At 51.1% G+C, this 22,895-nt stretch overlaps 1 protein-coding gene across 1 annotated transcript in view; it reads left to right on the top strand.

Annotated features, from left to right (window-relative positions):
* ABCC1 (ATP binding cassette subfamily C member 1 (ABCC1 blood group)) overlaps positions 1-22,895 on the top strand; it is a 117,101-nt gene that overhangs the window by 53,311 nt on the left and 40,895 nt on the right. The window contains exons 6-14 of the mRNA XM_069486886.1: positions 2,433-2,494; positions 3,324-3,455; positions 6,117-6,347; positions 6,958-7,135; positions 8,436-8,597; positions 12,347-12,439; positions 14,111-14,314; positions 21,535-21,681; positions 22,367-22,454. Of these exons, the coding sequence (XP_069342987.1) occupies positions 2,433-2,494; positions 3,324-3,455; positions 6,117-6,347; positions 6,958-7,135; positions 8,436-8,597; positions 12,347-12,439; positions 14,111-14,314; positions 21,535-21,681; positions 22,367-22,454 (1,297 nt within the window). The remainder of the gene's footprint in view (positions 1-2,432; positions 2,495-3,323; positions 3,456-6,116; positions 6,348-6,957; positions 7,136-8,435; positions 8,598-12,346; positions 12,440-14,110; positions 14,315-21,534; positions 21,682-22,366; positions 22,455-22,895) is intronic.

Here is a 22,895-nt window from a genome sequence, read left to right as displayed (position 1 = left end):
TTTTTTTTTTTTGAGACAGAGTCTCACTCTGTTGCCCAGGCTAGAGTGAGTGCCGTGGCGTCAGCCTAGCTCACAGCAACCTCAAACTCCTGGGGTCAAGCGATCCTCCTGCCTCAGCCTCCCGAGTAGCTGGGACTACAGGCATGCGCCACCATGCCCGGCTAATTTTTTCTATATATTTTTAGCTGTCCATATAATTTCTTTCTATTTTTAGTAGAGTTGGGGTCTTGCTCTTGCTCAGGCTGGTCTCGAACTCCTGAGCTCAAACGATCCGCCCACCTCGGCCTCCCAGAGTGCTAGGATTACAGGCGTGAGCCACCTCGCCCGGCCGACATGGATTTTTAAATTTTCTTTTTTATTTTGAAACAGGCTCACACAGAGTTGCAAAAAGGGTAGAGTTTCCATGGACCTTCATCCAGCTTTCTCCAGTGATAATCTCTGAAAGAGAAGGATTTTTAAAAACGGAGCTGCAATACCATCTTTGGCTTAAAAATATTAATAATTCTTTAACATCATCACATGTTCCAATAATCCACTGAGGTTGCAGAATGGCTCATTCTTTTGTTATATGATTTCTTCCTTCATTAGCTGGGATTTTTTTATGGAAAGGCACTTGTGCCTCGTCTCCTGGGTCACCCTGTGGTGTAGCTCACTCAGGAAAGGAGGGAGAATGCTTCTTTCCTTCCCCTTTTTCTGTTTTCAAAACAGTAGCTTGGTTCCCTAGTTAGTACCAGTGACACCAAGATGTTTTTTGTTTTTTTCCAGCATTAGTGTGAACTTGTGTATTTAAACATACCTGGTCTGTTTCAGTCCACTGAACTCATCATCCTCATTGAAACTCAGTTTTCTCTTTGTTGGCCGGTGGGAGCAGCTTCTGGTTGGTTCTGGGGACTCTCAACAATCGCACTCATCTTTGTTTCTTTGTTGTCCGGCACGACAAGATGTTCTAGGCTTATCGTGTATGTCTCTTGCCCAGCCACTTTGACAAGCACAATCTGGACGTTTAGAACAAAAACAAATGCCTGGTCCTACCCCACACCAGCTTAATTAGAATCTCTGGGGGTGTGGGGTGGGGCCCAGACGGAGTATTTTTTGAAAGCACTCCCAGCCTCGATGGAAAACCGCTCGACTGGAGTGTGCTGTCTTATCAGGCTCTCTGGATGCCTTATCTCTGCAAAGTAATGGGACAGTTGAGCCAAGTCCTTGGCTAAAGACCTCGTTGTGCATGGCGACCTCCCTTCCCTGCACTAAAGCTTGTGTTTCAGGAGACCCGTACGTATCCACATTGAAAGCCAGCTTTTGTCTAATCCAGAGGCTCTGTGCCGATGGCACTTTCCTCGTCTGCATGATGTTGAGCGTCATTGTACTTCTGGGAAATAGCTCCTTTGATAGCTTGTTTAGAATCTGTCAGTGACTGTCCCTTGCCCTTGGGATGAAGACCAGAATTCTTTATGTGGCCTCGGGTGTAGACTGCTCAGGCCCTCTCTTGGTTCCTGGAGTCTGCTGTGCTTCCCTCTACCACAGGGCCTTTGCACACACTGCTCTCTCCTGGACATGCCTTGCCTTTCCCCTTAGTTTTCCTCTACTCACCCTTGAGATGCCAGCTTCACTGTCTTCCTCGAGGAGCCTTCTCCGACCCCAGTAAACTAGATCAGTCCCCATCTATTTATGTTGTCTCATTGGTAATATTTACCCACCTTCAAGTCACATATCACAATTGCACTTTTGCATTTGTTCATGTGAGCAGTTGGTCTCTCTTTCTGGAGCCTAACTCTTCGGGGCTCACATCCTGTCTCTACCGCTTCTAGCTGTGGGACGTTGGGCTAGTCCTGCCACTTCTGGTCCTTGGTTTCTTTAACTACAAAACAGGGATGATACTTTTATCTACCTCTTAAGGTGGTTGTGAAGATGAGATGTGATAATTTGTGTAAAGCACTTAGAACAGAGCCAGCTGGTAGAGGAAATGCTTGTTAGATGAATGAATGAATGTGGTGGGGGTAATAGTGGCTCCATGTTCATAGCTCTCTGTGGGGGCATAAAATAATGCAAGTGCGTAGCTCTTTGGAGAGCATCTGGCACACAGTACTGCAAATCTTGTTGAATGTATGAGTGAAGTGGGGTTGACAGTAGTCCCAGCTCGTCAGGGGGGTGTGGCGTTATAAGGCGGGTCTGGAGGACGGTGTGTTGTGCTGCACATGGTAGACACTCAGGAGATATTTGTTGGGTGAAGCTAGAGGAGCTGCTATGCGTTTCTTACTCCTGGGCCTCAGGAGAGGACTGCATTTGCAGGGCAGAATAGTCTGGGCGCGGGCGACTGTCCTTTTGAAGGAAGAGTGGCCAGCTGACGACCCCTTGCCGAACCCTGGCACAGATGACAAGTTTAATCATTTGTTTACCGTTTCTTTTTCCCCCCTGTGCTTTCTTCCCACTAGAATCCTTGCCCAGAATCTGGTGCCTCCTTCCTTTCCAGGATCACCTTCTGGTGGATCACAGGGTAAGGCGGGCGCCCCAGACCCTGGGTGGGCCGTGGGGAGTGAATGGATGAATGAGTGAATAAGTGAACAAATGCAGCTCAGCTCCCCCATTGCTCGCTCCCTCCCTCCCTCCTTTGCTCTTCTACGGAATTGTGTCCCGAGTCTGCCTGTGCTGGGCACGTGGTCTCAGAGATACTGACTCTGTCCCCCAAGGCCATGCACTTGACTGCAATAAATACGTGCACCATGAGCAGCTTAAACCCCTGTGGAAGTCTTGGCCTGGGGTAGCCACAAGCTATCCTGCTTTTAGCTGTGGTTTTAGGCATTTTTTACATCAGGTATAGTTATTGTTAATATTATTGATATCATCATCTCTCCCCCATTGGAAAAATAGTATACGCTGACGGTAGGAGATGGGGGTAAGATCATAGATCAACAACAAGAAAACACCCAGAGGCAGCCGCTGTCAGCATTTTGATATACTTCCTTTTATCTTTTTCTACCCATTGTCAACATCCTACTGGGGATCATTTGGATCTTTTTCCCCCCTAAAAAGCATCTTCTTTGTCTTTATGAACTTTTTACAAACATCTTTTTTTAATGAAATGTTTTACATAATTTTTTCAAATTGAAGAACATCACCGGGACAGTTGATGTAATTTGAATATGGACTGCATTCTCGTTTTCGATAATTGTGCTCTGGTTACAAAAGAGCTTGGCCTGGATTTCAGGGGGATACATACAAAGTCGTCCTCCTCCCCCTCCCCTCCTCCTCCTCCTCCTCCTCTTCCCCCTCTCCTCCCACCCCCATCGACTCTCATCGACTGCTCCCCTTGTGTCTTGGCCCAGGTTGATGATCCGGGGCTACCGCCAGCCCCTGGAGGGCAGTGACCTCTGGTCCCTCAACAGGGAGGACACGTCGGAACAAGTTGTGCCTGTGTTGGTGAAGAACTGGAAGAAGGAATGTGCCAAGTGTAGGAAGTAAGTGTGAGTTTCCTTGCACTTCCTGGGAAGCCAGACACTCAGGATGAGTCAGCTCCTTCCCATGGCCTGAGTCCGGGTTGGGGGGCTGGCAGTGCCGCCTTGTACTAGCTCTGTGGTTCTGGGTAAGAGGCCTCCCTTCCCTGGGCCATAGTTTGCTCATCTGCCAAATGGGATAGAGTCTCACACGCAGTTAAGGCAATTTGAGTAGAAGAGAAGAGAGAAAAATGTTGCTTGAGCGGGCCGTGGATTCTCTTGGCCACGACCCCCTGAGAGCATGTGCCGAGGCGTGGCACACTCTTTTGTTCAGAGTTTTTTAAAAGAGTCAGTAGAGATCTTGAAATCTTTTTAGAAGTTTCTGCACATCTGTGGACATCCCTGAATGAGCCTAATTTGGGAGCCCTCATTTTTAAATGCATTTCTTGAAGTGCAGCGTTGTTCATTTAGAATGTTCCACTGTAATTTTAAATTAACCTTCGTAAGATTTCACCATTTTTATAAGCATTTGTTGCTTCCAGGGCTTAATGCTTATACACAGAAAGGTAGCGTAGCCCGAGGGTGCAGTACTCGGTTCTTAGGAAGTTAAGGGTCCTACTTGTATGTTGAGTCTTGACTTCAGCGTTCAGGTCCCCTTGCTCACCATAGGCGAGGATTTTTCCCTGCCTAAGGATGCGAGACAAAGAGACAAAAGGGGTTGAACACAAAAATCCCTGCACATTTTCAAAAGCCAGAGTTTGCACGCCTTGTAGTATTGCCATTTGTTGACAGTTTCTCTTTGGCCCAGTCAGGCATCTGAGGCCTCCAACAGTATCCAATCCAGTTAATTATGATCCAATCCAATCCAGTTTTTGTTTCGACCAGCAAACCAGATGCAGATCAAAAATTCGCTCAAACTCAGCCCAAAAGACACATCTGTGGAGCTTCAGAATCTAAGAGAACTTTCCTGTGGTCCCCAGCTCCTGGGGGTTGCTAGAAGCTCTACCTAGAGTCCTACTTCTAACACCATCTGTTAAAAGACAAACTTTGCACACGTTAAATTTAACAGAGTTTCATTGAGCCAAGCACGATTCACAAATCATCAGCCCCCAGAACTAGTGTAGATTCATGGTGAGTCTGGGTCTGCCACATGGACAGATAACATTAAGGGAAGGTGACATACAGAGAACAGCTGGATTGGTTGCAGCTAAGTGTTTGCCTTACGTGAACATGGTTTGAACAGTTGGCTGCCTGTGATTGGCGGAGACTTGCCTACTTGTTACCAGAGTCGGTTACACGCTGCTTACATGTTCAGTGAGGTTATAGTTCACTATGTATGGAGAAGCCTTTAGGCCAAACGTAAAATACCTTAGGAGGTTGCTTTAGGCTGAACTTAATTTAACGCTCTCAGGAGGCTCCTTGCTGGTGGGGGTCTCCTCAGCCCCTGGCCCAGAGCAGGAGTTCAGGCAGTGTTAGTGGACAGTGGCCGATTGCTACCTTTGCCCATGTCAAAATTCGGATCAAGTCAGCAAGTCCCTTTTGTCTCCCAGCCCCACCATCCTGGCCCTTTCTGTCCTCCTGTTCTGGGCAGTTTTATCCTGACTCAAACCGTTCCTGCTCAGCTTTCCTGTCTCCTTGCAACTGGACCATTCAGATGGTCTGCGTGTTTCTTCTCCCTTCCGGAAGCTCCTTTCAGCCTTGTAGGCCTCTTGGTGACTGAGTGTTTTCCTTTCCTGACTCAGCTGATCGCCGTCCACTGCACTTGACCTCCACCGCCCGGGTCTGGGCCTTCCTCCCCTGCCTGCCTGAGTCCTTCTCCCTGGCCCTTGGGCACCCGTCTCCTGGCGGTTGAGAACAAGAAGTGGTGTACAGGATGGTGACGGCTGAGCCGCTCCCTTCCTCCTCGCCAAAAAAAAGAAGTCCCACTAAAAATCCCAGCCAGGGAAAACAAGCGATACAAGCAGGGAAGGACCTTAGGTGGTGACACGACAACATGGAAAACAGAAATTATCCTCTGTGGTCAGCATAATAATGGTGCCCCCCTCCCCACGCCCCCAACAGTGTCCACGTCCGTATCCCAGAGCCTGTCAATATGTTACTTTGCCTGACAAAAGGTTTCTAGATGCGATTAAGGATTTTGAAATGGGGAGAATATTCTGGCTCATCTGGGCAGGTGTGATGGCATCACAAGCTTCCTTGGGAGTGGGGGACAGGAGGTCAGAGAGGGGAGGTGGTCGCTGCCGGCTTTGAAGGTGGAAGAAGTGGCTGTGAGTCTAGGAATGTGGGCAGCTGTTAGAAGCTGGCCCACGCCCGGCCCTCATTTTGATCACGTTGACTCTGTGGATCAGTTTGGGGCTGAGACGGGTATGTTTCTAAACCTTTCACGTGTTAGCAACTCAGTTTTCACCAGCAGCCCTATGAAGTGGGTCCTACTTTTGTCCTTATTTTGCAAATGAGAAAACTAAGGCCTTAAGGTCAGAGAACTTGCCTAAAATCACACAGCTGGCCAGTGGCCGAGCCAGGGTTTGAACTCTGTGTTCAGAACCACTGTGCTAAGCTGCCTCCCTGCGGTGGCTTGTCATCTTTGGCTCTGCCTTCCCTGAAGGGTGACGTCCCCTGGCCTCTCCCTGGGGTGGCGGCTGCGTCGCTGGTGGACCCCACAGCTATTCCCCCACTGTGTTCCAGGCAGCCGGTGAAGATGGTGTACTCCTCTAAGGACCCCGCCAAGCCGAAAGGGGGTTCCAAGCCGGATGTGAATGAGGAGGCGGAGGCCTTGATTGTCAAGTCCCCCCAGAGGGACCGGGAGCCCTGTCTGTTCAAGGTGTTATACAAGACCTTCGGGCCCTACTTCCTCATGAGCTTCTTCTTTAAGGCCGTCCACGACCTGATGATGTTTGCCGGCCCCGAGCTCTTAAAGTACGTAAGCCCTGTCCCTCCCACGGGGCTCCTCGTCTCCTTAGTGCGACCTTTCACTCGTGTTACTCACCGCCTTGGCGGGGCGCGGTGTGCCGCCGCGGGCCCAGGGCCAGTGTCTCTGCCTTGCTGAATTCCCATCTTAGTGAAGGCCGCTTTGGTTGCAAGTCACAGACCCCCACTAGGCTTCTGTGAATGCAACACGGGGAGGACACGGGCTGGTTTTGGGAAACCAGGAGCAAGGAAACGCTGGCAGATCTCACGAAAAACTGCAACCAGGAGCCGCGAAGTCAGAAAGGAGGTTGCCCTCTCCTGCCCCCCTGCTTCTCCGTCCCTCGGGGCCGCGCATTCTTCCTTCTTCCCTCCGTCCCTGGTGTTCCCACTTGGTCACCTCTGGGTGACGTGCTGGTGAGGAGACAGCGATCAGCGCGAGGATGCCAAGGCAGAGGCCCCTGTCACCAGTGGCTTGGGCCACCTGCGCAGTCAGGCCACTGTGGGCTTGTTTTTCCATCTGGGAAACTGCAGTGCCAGCGCCCGAGAGCGCCGCAGTGCTAACCGGAAGCGCTCTTCCCCAGCCCCGTGTCACGGTCACAGCCTCCCTTGCCCCTGGCAGGTTGCTCATCAACTTCGTGAACGACACGGAGGCCCCGGACTGGCAGGGCTACTTCTACACGGTGCTGCTGTTCGTCAGCGCCTGCCTGCAGACCCTGGTGCTGCACCAGTACTTCCACATCTGCTTCGTCAGCGGCATGCGCGTCAAGACCGCTGTCATCGGCGCCGTCTACCGCAAGGTAGGGGGCCCGCGTCCTCGGCACGCGCCCTGGCGTCGATGTCCCCCCCTGCAGCCTCAGAGTCCACAGGGATTCGGCAGGGTCACTGCAGTGTGGGGAGCTCCAGCCCAGCTGCTGGAGCAGCAGGGTGAGGGTGGCCTCGGCGACGGAGGGTGGCAAGGATGGTGACCGTCGGGCCTCGTACCGTGGGCAAAGCTGACTTCAGGGGTCGGTGTGTGGAGTGTCTGTGCACCCGTGGATCAGCCGTGGGTTTCTTAGCTGGGTCAGTGGTCCCTGAGGTGGGGAAATCCAAGCTCAGATCCTCACTTTGCTGTTAATTTTCTGTGTTTGCGCTGGTTCTCACTCGCAATTTGAATTGAGGGGTGACAGAGTACGTAGCAGGCATTTGTGCACGTCCAGCTTTAAAGGATCCAAGTCACCTTCGCCATGCCTTCGTTTTTGTTGTCTCTGGGGAAAGGACATCGCTTGGCCCGTGGGTTAGGAGGAGACAGGCTCATGGATAGTTGGAAAGATGGGCTAGACTGGTGCTTCTCAGCCCTGTGTGTGGATTAGACTCTCCTGGGGGGATTAAACTCCTGCCGCCCAGAATTCACCCGTACCGACTAAGTTGAAGGTGCACAGGTAGGACCCAGGTGTCGGTGTTTTTAAAACTCCCCAGGGCACAGTGTGCAGCCACGTGGTCTAGACTGATGGTTCTCAGCCAGGGCAATTTGCGCCCCTCCCCCACTAGGGGCTATGTGGCCACATCTGGAGATGTTTTTGGTTGTCCCAACTGGGAGTGAGGCGTCTAGTGGGTAGAGGCCAGGGATGCTGCTTAACACCCTACGATGCACAAGACAGCCTCACAAAGCATTACCGAGTCTCAAATGTCGGGAATGCCAAGGCTGAGAGGCCCCGGCCTAGCCCTTTGGTCCTCAGTGGGATTTGGGCTGAGCAGCACCAGCATGACCTGGGAGCTTGTTAGAAGGGCAGCCTCCCGGGCCCCACCCGGACCTGCTGAATCAGTCACTGCGCCGGCACACGTTCCCCAGGTGGTGGAGTCACATTAAAGTGTGCGGAGGCCTAAGGTCCTTTCCACAGTGAAGCGCTCAAGGTGGGAGGCAGTGAGCGAGGTCTCTAGGAGCGTGTGGGCTTTGCGAAGACCCTGATGGGCCGGGCAGGCAGGTGAGCCAGTGGGGAAGGCGAAAAGATCTGTGGCTTCTCCACCGTTGAGTCTCCTTCCTCTCCACGGGCCGGGAGCGAGGGTACAGGGCTCTTCACTCGCCACACTCACCCTCTCTCCCTCTCCATTGTCCCACAGGCCTTGGTGATCACCAACTCAGCCAGAAAATCCTCCACGGTCGGGGAGATCGTCAACCTCATGTCTGTGGATGCCCAGAGGTTCATGGACTTGACCACGTACATTAACATGATCTGGTCAGCCCCTCTGCAAGTCATCCTCGCGCTCTACCTCCTGTGGCTGGTGCGTGTGTGCCGTCGTTCCCCTTTGCGTGTAGGGAGGGACTTCCACGTGGGGGCAGTGGGGGCGAGGGGGCGTGAGTGTCAATGACAAGAGTGTCTGTAGCTCACTGGCATTTCTTGCTGTCATTCACATTTTATTTTCTGGCCCATTAACCGGTTCGTGGGTATTTCATTTCTTCCATGAATTGTCAGATTTATGTCCTCTTAGGTGGCATGGTGTTTGCATCTTGACAGCGTAATTAACAACTCTGCGATAGACACACCTCATTTTCCCATTGCAGCCTCCCAAACTCGTTTATTCACTGGTCCCTAATCATGTTGGTTAGAACCAAGATTCTGTGGGTTGCAAGGGATAGAAACCTATCTTAAAATAGCCTAAGCAAATAAAGGGAACTTTGGGGCTGCACATACCAGAAGCCTCTGAGGATTAGCTTCAGGCATGGATGGATCCAGGCGATGAAGCACTGTTGTACGCACTCAGTCTCACTCTTTTGTCATTCCTTGGCTCTGGTTTTCTCTGAGTTGGCTTCCTTCTCAGTGGCTGTTCCCCAAATGGCTTCCATAGTTTGGGCTTATGTCATTTTTACAGATAGTGCCAGGGAAGAGAGAAGACCACATTTCCCTGCTGCAGCCAGAGTCTCAGGGAGCGCTCTGATTGGCCTGGCACAGTCCTGTTCACATCCCTGAACCAATCACTGTGGCCCAGAAGGCAGAGTTCTCTGATTGGCCAGCCTGGGTCACATGTCCTCTCCCACTGCAGAAAAGATGTGATTGGCAGTTCTTCCACGTGGCGGGGGACCATTCCCAAAATCAAAAGAGGCTGAGCAAAGAGGCTCATCGCATAACCCGTGCCTTGTACTTTCCCACCTCTGAGCCTTTGTACATACCTTTCCTTCCACTAAGAATTCCCTTCCTTTTTCCTAGCTGATGAAATCCTGGCCATCCTTCAAGGCTATAACAAATGCCACTTGCGTAATACTTTCCTCCCAATCTCAATTAGGTAGACTTCCTCCTTTTTTGAATCCCATTAACTTTAGTGTAGGGGCTCATCTGATTTTACTTCCTGAAACAGCTTCGCGTGTGCTCGGTACACTGCCGCCTCCTCAACTGTAAAGGCAGTACGTTAGCTGCCCATGGGCATTTAGCATCTGACTTATTTTTGTGTGTTCTGTGGGTGCAGCCCCTGCAGGGCCTGGTGCATAATAGGCGCACACCAAATTATCTGCTGTTATCGAAAGAGAAAGGAAGAAGAAGAAAATTCCTGCTGATTTTCTTGCAGTTCACCTTTTTGGTATATTTATAGAACAGAAAGTGAATGAAGTGTTTCAAATAATGAAACTTAGAAGGCAAAAATACCAGAATTTAAATATCTAAATAAATGCCAGATCTCTTGGGGTGTCCACTTTCCCAGAAAGTGCTGCCATGGGTAAAAATGTTTTTGGAACACTTCTTTTAGAATTGCCTTCGGGATCGGTTTATGAACTATTAAGAAAATTGCTTAACAGCACACCTTGTTTTACATGAGGGTTGTTCGGCCTGGGCTCTTTTGACATTTGGGGCTGGATAATTGTTTGTTGGGGGGTGTCCTGCATGTGGTAGGATGTGTGGCAGTGTCCCTGTGTGCCAGTAGCAGCATCCCCTCCCGTTGTGACAACCAAAAATGTCTCCAGATATTACCAGATGTCTCCTGGGGGGCAAATCTGTCCCTGTTTGGGGACTACTCCTTGAGGCCAAAACTGGGATTGCTGTATTAGATTGTCAGAACACAGTACAGGAGAGTGGATGATGACGTAAGCTCTGGAATCAGGCTGCCTGGGTTCAAATCCTGCTGCTTCCATTTCTAGCTCTGTGACCTTGGACAAGTTACTTAATGTCACTGAGCTTCAATTTCTTCATCTCTAAATTGATAATAGTGGTACCTCTCATCCTAGGTATATTGGGACAGTTAAATGAATGAATACAGATAAACATTCATAAAACAGTACCTGAAGCCAGGCGTGCTAGCTGTAGCCTGTAATCCCAACTACTCAGGAGGCTGAGGTCGAAAGATGGCTTGAGCCTAGGAGTTCAAGACCCATCAAGACCCGCCTAGACAACATAGCAAGACCCTGTCTCTACAAAAAAAAAAAAAAAAAAATGAGCTGGGCGTGGTGGTGCTCGTCTGTAGTCCCAGCTACTTGGGAGGCTGAGGCAAGAGGCTGCAATGAGCTGTGATCACGTCACTGTACTCCTACCTGGGTGACAGAGTGAGACACTGTCTCTAAAAAAACAAACAAGCCGGTACCTGGTATATAGATGTGCTCATTCTATTTTAGCTACTGTTGTTTGCCATCAGCGTGGATTCAGAATGCTTTGGTTGTCGGTAGGAATCATCTTCATCCTCAAAGCTAGATTAGTCCTCACTGGGCAGAGATATGTCACAAACTGTTTGGAGCAACAGTAACATTTTTCTGGAACTAGGAATGGAGTCCCTGAGGGTGAACTCTTTGAAGAGGCTGATACTCTTGTTTTCCTGAATGTCTAACGGAAGAAAAATCACACTGTCCTGTAGTTCCACGCTAAGGATGGAACTGTATTTCAGCCAAGTCCGCACCGTGGGCCAACTTCTCAAGGTGTCTCTTTTTGTGTGTGTGTAATTCAAAATGAAGTTGAAAGATGTAGATCTATATCTTATCTTGGCCACTGACCACTTAACCTTTCTGAAACAGAGTTTCCTTATCTGCAGATGGGGTAATAGAACAGGTCTAAACCTGTTATCTACAAAGCCCCACATCAGAAGGCTCTGAAAACTGTAAAGTTTTCCTTAACTCATTTGGTGGTGAAATTTCAGCTAAACTGATAAGGTCTTTCTCATCTTGATTATCTCTCTCAGTGTGCATATTCCTGTTTGGAATCAAATGCCTTTGATTGTAGAGTGCTATGCTAAGGTTGTAGGGATTTATACGACATACACACCTGTCTCAGGGGTCCCTGAGACCACACCAGATTCGATGATTTGCTGGGAGGACTCACAGGCCTCAGCATGTAGTCATATCCATGGCTATAATTGAATCTAGCAACGTTAGCAAGAATAAAGGTACCTGGGGCAACGTCCGGGAGAAACCAGGTGCAAGCTTCCAGGAGTCCTTGCCCAGGAGAGTCACACAAGGTGCACCTGATTTCCCAGCAACAAGTTAGGATTACACGTGTGAAATGTTGCCAGGCAGGCAAGCTCGGTAGAGATTCGGCACCCAGAGTTTTTACTGGAGGCTGGTCACATAAACACCCTTTGCCTGGCACGTCCCGAAAGTCCAGACTCCCAGAAGGAAAGAGGGTGTTCAGCATAAACTATACGGTTTGTACAGACAATTAAGGCATAGTGAGAGCCCCTCCGATCAATTCTTTTAATGGTGGAAACCCCCTTGAAATCCAAGTTTCTGGGCACCAGACAAGAGCCAAACTTGAAAACAGCCTTCAAGCAAGATAAACAGGTGGCCGTGTGCACTCTTTCTACTACCTTCCTAAAACTCCTGCAGAACTCACCCAGCCCCGAGCGTTTTGGATAAGGGACTGTGGACCTGCATATTCTTAGAGGGGTTGGGAGGACCCCAAGAAACGCTCAGAAATAAATCTGCAAACTTCTCACACCCAGACACTGGGTAAAAGTAATGCATCTTGCCCAGAGCTGGCTGGGCAGAGTCCGTGTGAGCTGTTAAGGCCCTTGTCTTCCCCTGTGTGGTGAGTGATAAAGAGTCTCCTTTCCTTCCCCAGAACCTGGGCCCTTCCGTCCTGGCTGGGGTGGCTGTGATGGTCCTCATGGTGCCAATCAATGCTGTCATGGCGATGAAGACCAAGACCTACCAGGTACGGTGTCCGTGTGCTCAGGGTCCACGCTGGCCTCTCTGCGTGCGGGTTAGCCGAGTTCCTTCTGCTCAGGGCCTGGGTTCTCAGCCTCGCCCGCCTGTTGGAATCAGCAGGGGGGCTTTAACAAAGGCTGGTGCCCAGTCCCCATTCGTGTGGCCGGGGCCTGGGCATCAGCATTCTAAAGCTTCCCAGGCCATCCCAGTGCACAGCCCAGGTTGAGGGCTCCTGATAGTTAGACCGAGTGGGCCAGTGGCCAAAGTCACAATGTCTGTGAGCCTCCAAGAGTCCTCATTTCCCATGGAATTATTCATCATGTGTTTATGTGACTCAGCTTCGAAGAATTGAGTTAAAAATTATCCTCTACTTTTTTCTCCCCTGTTAAGCTCTTACCTTATGCTAGACACAGCGTTCAACTCTTTATTTTTAGAGATATTTTGTATTTTAAAAATGTTGAAATCCCCAAGTAATAGAGTGAATGCTTTCTTATTACTAAAAAGTTTAATACAAAAGTCTATAGATTAAAAGAGGATGGCCTTCCCTTCCCTACCCTCTGAACTGCTGTGAACCCATCGAAGTGAATCCTTCTAGAACTTCCTATGTGTTTATATACAGATCTGATTAAACAGTTAGCTTTGGTGTATATATATGTATTTTTGTGATATTATTGCTGCATCTGTTTTTACCCAGATGGGCCTGCTTGGTAGCATGATTTTATTAATATCATTTAGCACCGAGCTTCGGGGGTCTTCCCGGAAGTGCTGTGTTTTATAGCTGGAATTTACTCACTTGAACTGGTGCCTAATGGTCCGTAAAAGAGGCCAGTTTCTTGGTCGGCTCCACTGTCGGTGGGTGTTCATGGTGTGCTGTGAAACGTCACACGGGAGCCCTTGGCCACACTGATGCTGCCGCAGGGAGACGGGTTCCAGGACACGGGCCCATTGGAATGAGAGGCCCCGTGGAGTGGGGACAGCTGGACAGGTGGGAGGGGGCTTGGGGACAAGTCAACTTTCATCCTCTGGATGTATCGGCTTCCTCGAGCTGCCCACCTCCGCGACAGCTTCCATTGCTGTCCTCCAGGTGACGTGGCTTAAAGTTTCCTCATCTGTGACCCAGCGGTGACCATAACCTTGAACGCTAGGGTCCTTGTGAGCATGAAATGGTGAAATGCATGTAAAATGCTTAGAAAAGTGCGTGGCATATGCAAATGCTGGGTGGTATTAAAAATACTTAACAGCTGTACTGCACAGGCACCCGCTGGTCGGAAATGGTGCCAGCTGGTACAGAAGCATTTCACTATGTTAACAGCCGTGTACGGCTGACAATTAAAAAACCAAGAAAAACGCCGTCCCTCCTGTGCCTGGGTCAGCAGAATAGGGCCCGTGTCGCTCCTCCTCTGGATACCAGACAGGTTTTTCTTGCCTCTTTTGCTCGATTCTAAATTGAATAGTTTTCTCTAATGCCTAATCTAACGTGATCCGAAGCAGGTTTTTTTCTGCTTGATAGAGGAGCCCTTTGACGTGGTCTCAGGGCCAAGAGTAGGACACATGGGGTCCTAGGGGGATCGGCCCACCGCCCTCAGGAGGCCCATTTTTAATAGATGGTGATTCTGAGTGACGATCCGATGTCGGGGCCAGCCCCCAGACGTGGCGTTGATTGCCCCTCTCTTGGAAGGTGGCGCAAATGAAGAGCAAAGACAGCCGCATCAAGCTGATGAACGAAATTCTCAATGGGATCAAAGTGCTCAAGCTTTACGCCTGGGAGCTGGCGTTCAAGGACAAGGTGCTGGCCATCCGGCAGGAGGAGCTGAAGGTGCTGAAGAAGTCGGCCTACCTGGCCGCCGTGGGCACCTTCACCTGGGTCTGCACGCCTTTCCTGGTGAGTGAAGCCAAATTTTTCTGGGCCCCTATTGTTTTATGGGGTTTTTTTGTTTGTTTTGTTTTCATACCCAAATATTTTTAAAAGGTCGCTATTTCAGTGAGAACGTCTCTGACTACTTTTTAAAAACACTCTTCCTTTTATTCTGAACACTTAACATCTTTCAGCCAATCAGTTGGGGAACTGTTGGTTACCTGTTCACTGTAGGATAAGGAGCTTGTGCCAGGATGTAAAGCAGCTCTCTCCTTCCTTCTTTGAGACAGTCTTACGAGAAAAAAACGTTCGCTGAACTAAACAGCATGCTCGGTGCCGTAGTGCTGGTTCCTTACCTTGCTACCACCTGGTCCCAAAGTGTGGATTGTCAGCGACCTTCGGACCCTGTGTCGAGCACACTGCCAGACACGCTCTAGAACGTATATGTTTTGTTTGTTGTCTGTCTCTCCCCACTAGGATGTCAGCTCCAGGAGGGCAGGAATTTTTGTCTTTTCTGTTGACTGCTATAACCGCCATGCCTAAAACAATGAACAGTAGGTGCTCAACAAATATGTTCTTCATTGTAAAAAAAAAATTTCAAATCATTCAGAAAGATACAAAAATGAAAAGTATATTGTCCTCCCCTCTATTTGTCCCTCTTCTCCGAAGTGACAGTTTTGTGTATCTTTTCAGGAAAAAATACATAAGCGCACAGGTATTCAAAAAATGTTTTTGATGGGTTCAAATGGAGTCATTCCATACATAGTGCTCTGTATCTTTTTTTGTACTGAATAATGTGTCTCATCTTGGTTCGTGCCGTCAGAGCTGCTTCGTTGGTTTAATGACACGTGCTTGAATGTGCCGTGGCGAACTTACCTGTTGCCCATTGCTGGCTGTTCTCTGCAGAGATCCATGCTGCGCTGGATCTTCTGATACATGTGTCTTGGGGTACTTTAATGAGTCTATACCTGCCTAGCCAGCTTTGAAAAGTTTAAACACAGTGGTGCAAGTTACCGTTTTACAAAGCTGGCCTTAAACCAGGAGACCATACAGTGAGGGACTATGGAAAAACATCCCTCTTGGAACACAGTTGATAGTTAAGGATTAGATCATGTCCTTTTGTTTGTTTTTTCTTTCTGTCTTTCTTTTATTAACTGTCACACTTTTTGTAATGTGCTGTTACTGACTGTTCCTTCTTAGTTAGGTGAGCAAATATACGTTCTTACAGGAAATTTCTGTGAACTAAAAATCACACATTTTCCTAAATATGAAGCTTTTGTTTTGTCTTCTGTTTTGGCTGGAATTGCCTTGGTGTGATTGCAGGTCACTGTAATTTCAGATTCCTGGGCTCAGGGGATCCTCCTGCCTCAGCCTCCAGAGTAGCTGGAGCTATAGGCGTGCCACCATGCCCAGCTAATTTTTTTTTCCCATTTTTTGGTGGTGACAGAGTCTCACTGTGTTGCTCAGGCTGGTCTCAAACTCGTCGCCTCAAACGGTCCCCCTGCTCTGGCCTTCCACATTGCTGGGATTACAGGCATGAGCCACCACCTCCACCACCAGCCCAAGGTTTTCTATTAAACTACCACCTGCTTCATCTCAGCTGAGTTGCAGGTAGAAGGCTTAAGGCCAACTCCAGCCTTTTTACCTTTTATGTTCATCATTGGATTTTGTGTAGGTCTACCTTAAATCTCTGAGTCTGGACTTGGAGGACAGATGGTCCTCAAATTTGAGCTGGCATCACCATCGCCTGGAGGGCTCGTCAAAACACATCTTGCTGGGCCCCACCCAGTGTTTCGGATTTAGTAGGTGTGGGGGGGGCCGGAGCATCTGCATTTCTGACATGTTCCCAGGTGCTGTTGGTTTGGGTCCCACACCTCGAGACCCCCCGGAGTCCATCCTCAACGCCTCCAGGTGTGGTCCGTGGACCAGCAACATTGGCAACATCTGGTGGTGGTTAGAAATACCCTCAGGCCTCGCCCCCGATCAGCTGAAACAGAATCTGAATTTTAGCAAGCTTTCTCTAGGTGGTTCATAGGCACATTCAAGTTTGAGAGACACTGGCAAGAAGTTAGGAGTAAGCAGACTTTTTCCAAAGAGGCAGCTAGTAAATATCGTAGGCAGTCTGGGCCACGTGGGTCTCTGTCTGCTAGGGGAGTGCACACGCAGCCACAGGTAACACATAAGTGGATGGGTATGTCTGTGTGTCCATAAAAATGTATTCATAGACTCTGAAGTTTGAATTTTTTATCATTTGCAGGTGTCTTGTATTAGTATTCTTCTTTTGATTTTTTTTTCAACTATTTAAAAATGTGAAATCCAGCCATTCATGGTGGTGCACACCTGTAGTCCCAGCTACTAGGGAGGCTGAGGCGGGAGATGGCCTGAGCCCAGGAGTTTGAGGCTACCGTGAGCTGTGATCCCACCACTGCAGTCCAGCCTAGGCAACAGAGCAAGACCCTGTCTTGAAACAAACAAACAAAATGTAAAATCCATTCTGAGCTTATAGGCCCTGTGTAAACCGGTGTGGGCCAGATGTAGACCGTGGGCCAATCTCTGGCTTAGAGGACTGGCGTGTTCTTCTGAGAGTTGGACAGCTGCATTCTGTGCCCAGCTCGTAGTGAGACCGGAAGCTGGTCATCTCACCTTCCCAGCTCTGGGTTTCCTCAAATGAAGAACGAAGGGGTTCGATCGCAGGATGTGCAGCCCCGGGCTCCGGCTCCCCTTCCCCTTCCCCTGCCACGGCAGACGTCCACAGTCAGTCATGGCGTTCTTTCCCAGTCCCGGTGACCACTGTCAACGCACGGGAGTTGGACAAGAAATGGCATCTCTGTACTGTTCAGGGACTCTGTGTTCCCCAAGGTGCCCCCTTCCCCAGGGCCCCGCACTCTGCATTGCACGTCACCTTCTCTCCACACCTCAGCGCCCCGGACTTCCTCCAGGGCGTTGACGGACTCTCTGTTTTCTTGCAAGTAAAAGTAATAGCAGAGTGGATGAGAGTTATGTAGGGTGTTCATTTTATGTATTTTTCTTTAAATTGTTTAATAGTCTCCATGTTAAATATGAGTGAACTGTTTGTTTCCGTATATATAATACATTTTATTTCAAAAACAGAAGGTAATGGGTTCGCAGGGTAAAAATTTGTATCAGATGGTCTACATACGGCAAGGATTCTCAGCCTCAGCTGGGGACGTTTGGGAACAGATGACCCTTTGTTTCAGTGTTGAGGGGGCTGCCCTGTGCATTGTAGGGTGTTTCGAGGCATCCCTGGCCTCTGCCCAGTAGACGCCAAGTGGTGACTCTCCCTGCGTTCCCCAGTTGTGACAATTGAAAATGGCTCCAGGCATTGCCAAGTGTTCCCTTGGGGGCAAAATCCCCCCCTGTGGAGAACCACAGGCTCAGGCCTCCCTACTTAGACCGTGGTCACCTTTCTCCCCTGCGTCCACCGGTCTCTTGTATGTGTTTGCAGAGAGTCTGTGTCTACATCAGCACGGCAGTGGATAGATGTCATAAATATGATGACTGTACTTACAGGTTTTTCTAACTTACTTTGCTATTACACAAGGAATGGCAAATCGTGCAGAAACCCGTGGCATTTTGCGTGGTCTCTCACAGGGCAAGATCTGCCGTCGGCCAGGGCAGGCGACGGGGTTTAGTCTCTGAGTTGTGTCCCGCCTAGAAGCGGGGTGGTAGTTTCCTCATAACCTTTTGCTCCCGACATTGGATCCCTTGACAAAACCTGCAGTGTCCGGGCCGTCACCCAGACGTGTTGGCCCCTCGCTGGTCGCTTCCCGTCCCGGCCTCCTTTAGGAAGCCGCGGCAGACGGTGTTTGAGGGCAGGACCAGCTTCTCCCGACCTCTGAGTCTGCCTCTCAGTTTCTGGGTGGCTGGGGAGGGGCGGGGGTGACGGGCTTCCAGAGACAGTTTGTTGAGCTGTTTGGCAAGAAACAGATGAGGCTGGCTGTCCCTTGGAGACCTTGGCCCCGGCCGAGACAGCGAAGCCTCTGACTACATTAGGATAAAATATGTAGCCTTCAGCTCCCTGGAAGGTGTCTGCGTGTTCTTTCCACTGGCGAATTCCTGCGCTTCGGGGAGGATGAGGTGTTTACCCATCGGTGGGTGTGATGGAAGACAGAGGCCCGGGGAGGCTGGACAGGACCGGGGATGCCATCGGCGAAGGCACTGTTTTTCTGGAACACAGAGCCTGGCACACAGTAGGTGCTTAATCAGTAATTGGGGGATGGATGACACGTGACCAGCTCCGCTTCCTGGAGAAGCTGGGGCCGTGGATGTGACAGGGGCTGTGCAGTGTTGCCCCTTCTCTGTGTGGGCCCCGTGCTGCCGGCGTCGGCGGGGCCTCGGCTTGCCAAGGGGGCTGGTACGTTCTGGTGGTGAGATGCCTGAGGCCCGGGTTTCTTCCCTGCTGAGTGTGCGCCTTCCTGCCTTCGGCCACGTTCCCCTCTCCCCATGTCTCCCCCTGCACTCACCTGTCCATCATCTGCTCAGCAAACATTGACTGAGTATCTGCCACCATCCCGCCCTGTCCTAGATACTGAGAATAGAGCGGGGAACACTACGGTAAAATCCCTGCTCTTGGGGAGCATTCATTCTAACTGGAAGGGACAGACAGGAAACCAGTAGGCACGCTAAGTAAATTACAGTATGCTAAACCATCATTAGTGCTATAGCAAAAACAATTTAGGTGCTACTCATAGGGAGGTCGGGTAGTTTTAAGTAGGATGGTCGGAGTCTCACTGAGAAGGTGACACTTAAGTAAAGACCGGATGGAGGCGAAGGAGCCAACCTGGAATGGGAAGAGCAAGTGCAAAGGCCCTGAGGCAGGGACTGTGCCCACTCGTAGGCAGAATAGCCATGGAGCCTGGGACAGAGGGAGCAAGGGGAGAGGGAGAGGACAGGAAGTCAGACACCTTCAGAGACGGGATGGTCACAAGTCAGGTGGCTCCTGGGGTCTGAGTCAAGACTTTGGCTTCTATACTGAGTAAAGCAGGTTGACGTTGGAAATGGGTTTCTTTTTCTTTTTTTTAAATTTATTTTTTACTTTGAAATATAGTTCATCTTTTTTTTTTTTTTTTGAGACAGAGTCTCGCTCTGTTGCCCGGGCTAGAGTGAGTGCCGTGGCGTCAGCCTAGCTCACAGCAACCTCACACTCCTGGGCTCTAGCGATCCTCCTGCCTCAGCCTCCCGAGTAGCTGGGACTACCATGGCATGCGCCACCATTTTAAAGTGTACAGTCCAGTGCTTTTCCACATAGGTTGTGTGACCGTCATCAGTAATTCCAGAACATTGTCATCACCCCAAAAGGAAGCCCTGTGCCTGTGAGCAGTTGCTTCCCAGTCCCTGTGACCCCTCCGCCCCTGGCAGCCGCTGACCTGCTTTCCAGCTCTGGATGTGCCTGTTCCGGACATTTCGTATAAACAGAGTCAAACAGCAGGTGGCCTTCGAGACTGGCTTCTGCCATTTAGCTCAGTGTTTTCGAGGCTCATCCGTGTCGTAGCGTGTATGAGAATTCCACTCCTCTGATGGCCCAGTGATACTCTTTCGTGTGGACCTACCTGGAGGGTTTTGGGTGAGGGGCATCCTCGGGTGAGAGGCCAGCGCGTCGTTACTGCTTTAGGTGAGGGACCAGGGGTCGTGTGTCTGTGCCCTTTTGAGCACCCCTGACCTCCCTCTCGTGGTAGAGCCTGGAAGTGCCCGCGCCTTGCCGCAGGGTCTCACGGCTCGCCCGTGTTGGAGCCGGAAGAGGAGCCGCTCTGCTCGCTGGTGGATGGGGCTCTGCTCTTGGGACCAGGTTTATAGATTCTTCGGAAGAACGGTCCCGGGAGTTTGGACTGAGTCCTCCAACAAGAAATATAAACAACTGCCGTACGTTGAGATTTACTGAGCCCCGGGCCCTGTGGCCGTGTGCTAATAAGCCCCGTACATAAGTGCCTACTGCTTGCTGCCAGTGGCCCCGGAGGGCACACGACAGGCCACGTTTTCCAGGTGGCGAAGCAGAGGCTGTCCTGGAGAGATGGTGCAGCGACACGCCCAGGGTCTTGCACTGATACGTGGTGAAGCCTGTGGTTTTTGCTTTTAAGCTGTGTCACCTTCTGGTGGGAAACAGTGAAACGATGCCACTGAGACCTGCGAGTACACGGGTGCACGGCCACAGCCGAGGCTCGAGTGCAAGTCTCCCGGCTGCGTGGTCGGCTGCCCTGAGCTCCTGAGTTGGGGACCCAGTGAGCTCGTTTCTCTGAGAAAGCCTTTAGTGGCTCCAGAAGCAAAGGGCTCACATGGGGACAGGGTTTTCCGAATTGCTTACGATCCTGGGTACAGGATGAGCCTGCGGGATCCTGTCACTGGCCCTGCCTGGTGACACCGGCGCCGCCCTCGCCCCCGGCAGTGAGGCAGGGGCAGGCAGACCCGTGCCTGTTGGCCGTGGACGTCTGTCCGTCGCTGCCCACCTCCCTCCCAGGCAGGGCAGCCCGGCCTGCGCCACCCAGGGGACATTCCTTCACCCTGGCAAGGGGAGAGATGCTGCCGCCTCAGACAGCAAAGCCAGCTTCAGGTGTCCCTGAGCCTCAGGCAGTGAAATCCAGGAACACCGTCGCTTAGGGCAGTCTGACTTTGTGGGAAAGGGAGTGGCTTCCGAACAAATGTTGATTGCTTGGTTTCCTTTTTTTTTTTTTTAAGTGTTCCTTTCCTCGGGACATAAAATCATGTACTATATGAGCCGGGAGGAACTTTAAACAGTGGCATTTATCCTCCATGCCGGTATCACAGATGAGACAGCTGAAGCCCTGGGGCAGAGGCTAACTCACCCAAGGTTGTATTTAGTGTCCTTAAATGCCGGGGAATGTTCTAGGCATTCTACACAGTCCTGTACAAAACAAAGTCCCTGCCTTAGTGGAGGTGGCATTTCAGTACAGGAGACAGATGATAAATCCATATGATATTATGGCAGAAGGGAGTGACAGGTGCTAGGAGGAAAAATAAACCAGAGGCGAAGGGTGGAGAGCGGCGGCAGGGCTGTGTGGGTAGCGAGGGGGGAGCCGGGCCACCGCCTGGGTGGGAAGGTGGTTCCAGGCAGTGGAATCTGCAGGGCAGAGTCGAGGCGGGGGTTGTGCTTGGTGTCATTGAGGAACGCCGGGGTCGGCCTGCCCTGGACGCACCCGCGGGCCGGCGTAACCGTCCCTACGGTTGTGACTCTCGCTCGTGCACAGGGGTCAGCACGGGTGTTCTGCTTGCAGGTGGCCCTGTGCACCTTCGCCGTCTACGTGACTGTGGACAAGAGCCACGTCCTGGACGCCCAGAAAGCCTTCGTGTCCTTGGCCTTGTTCAACATCCTCCGGTTCCCCCTCAACATTCTCCCCATGGTGATCAGCAGCATCGTGCAGGTACAGGGTGAGGCCGGGCGGGCTTCGGGGGGTGGGGGGTGCTCCCTGGGGTTCAGGGTGCAAGGGTGAAAGGGCACAGAAATCATGCCACGAACCCCACGCACCCATCGCTTAGGCTCAATGTTGGCATCTTGCTGAGCTTGCTCGTCTCGTCCCTCTTCTTGTCCCTCCCTCCCTCCTCTTCCTCGCCCTTCGTTCTGTTCTTTCTCTGCTGAGGAATTTTAAAGCACGTCCCAGACCTCTTGACAGTTCACCAGCAAACACTTCAATGAGCAGCTCTCCTTGCATAATTAATAGGGCCATCGTCACACCGGCTCATGTGAAGCCATCTTCCTTACAGTCCCGGTCCGCGCCGGGGCGGCTGGAGCGTCTCAGAAAGGCCCATGTGTCTGGGCCGTTGGCGTCGGCCCGTTGACTTCGTTGTTACGTTTCTGAAGTCCCTTTTCATCCAGGCCGGGCCTCTGTCCTTTTCTAAAATACCTCTTGTGGACTCTGGAAGGAAAACAAATAAGAACCCAAACCCGGTTTTTCGTTTTTTCTCTGAAGCGTGTGCTGGTTCTAAGAAACGCGGAGGCTTCAGAAAGGAGGATGTGGGCCGGGGGAGACCACTGGGGGTTCGCCTCGGTCTGTTTTTGCAAAGACACTTTGTAAAACTAACTGTGTCGTGTAACTGCTTTCTGTGCAGGCGAGCGTCTCCCTCAAGCGCCTCAGGATCTTCCTCTCCCACGAGGAGCTGGAGCCCGACAGCATCGAGCGGCGGCCTGTCAAAGACGGTGTGTGTGTGTGTGTGTGTGTGTGTTCGCCCTCCCTGTCTGGGGCACCCGCCTTGCCCCCCCCACCCCCTCCCCGCTGGCCACCCGCAGGTCTGGCCCTGCCCAGCCGCAGGAAGCTCGGCCTCCGCAGAGCCGCGGGAGGGGAAGGGGGACCATCCTCCTGGAATGCTCCCAGGGCCTCGCTTATCTTGCAGGAGGGTGAACTTGCACTTTTGCTTTCTTGCTGGGAGGCACCGCTGGGTGAGGACTCCTCCCCCCAGTAGTCACTTCCCAGGGCCCCGACCTTGATTCTGTTCTGGGCATGTGAACAGGCCACATAAGGACTCCGGAGACTGGCCAGCCACCCTTGAGCTGTGTGTGCTTAGGTCTGAGCCTCAGTTTCTTGTTTTTATTTTTTTTGTGTGTGAGCCTCAGTTTCTTCATCTGGATGATGGGAACAGA

This window comes from Eulemur rufifrons, chromosome 14 (assembly GCF_041146395.1).
Source record: "Eulemur rufifrons isolate Redbay chromosome 14, OSU_ERuf_1, whole genome shotgun sequence".
In the NCBI taxonomy this organism is placed as follows: domain Eukaryota; kingdom Metazoa; phylum Chordata; class Mammalia; order Primates; family Lemuridae; genus Eulemur; species Eulemur rufifrons.
The sequence above is the reverse complement of the archived record's forward strand: the minus strand, read 5'-3'. Positions and strand labels throughout refer to the sequence as shown.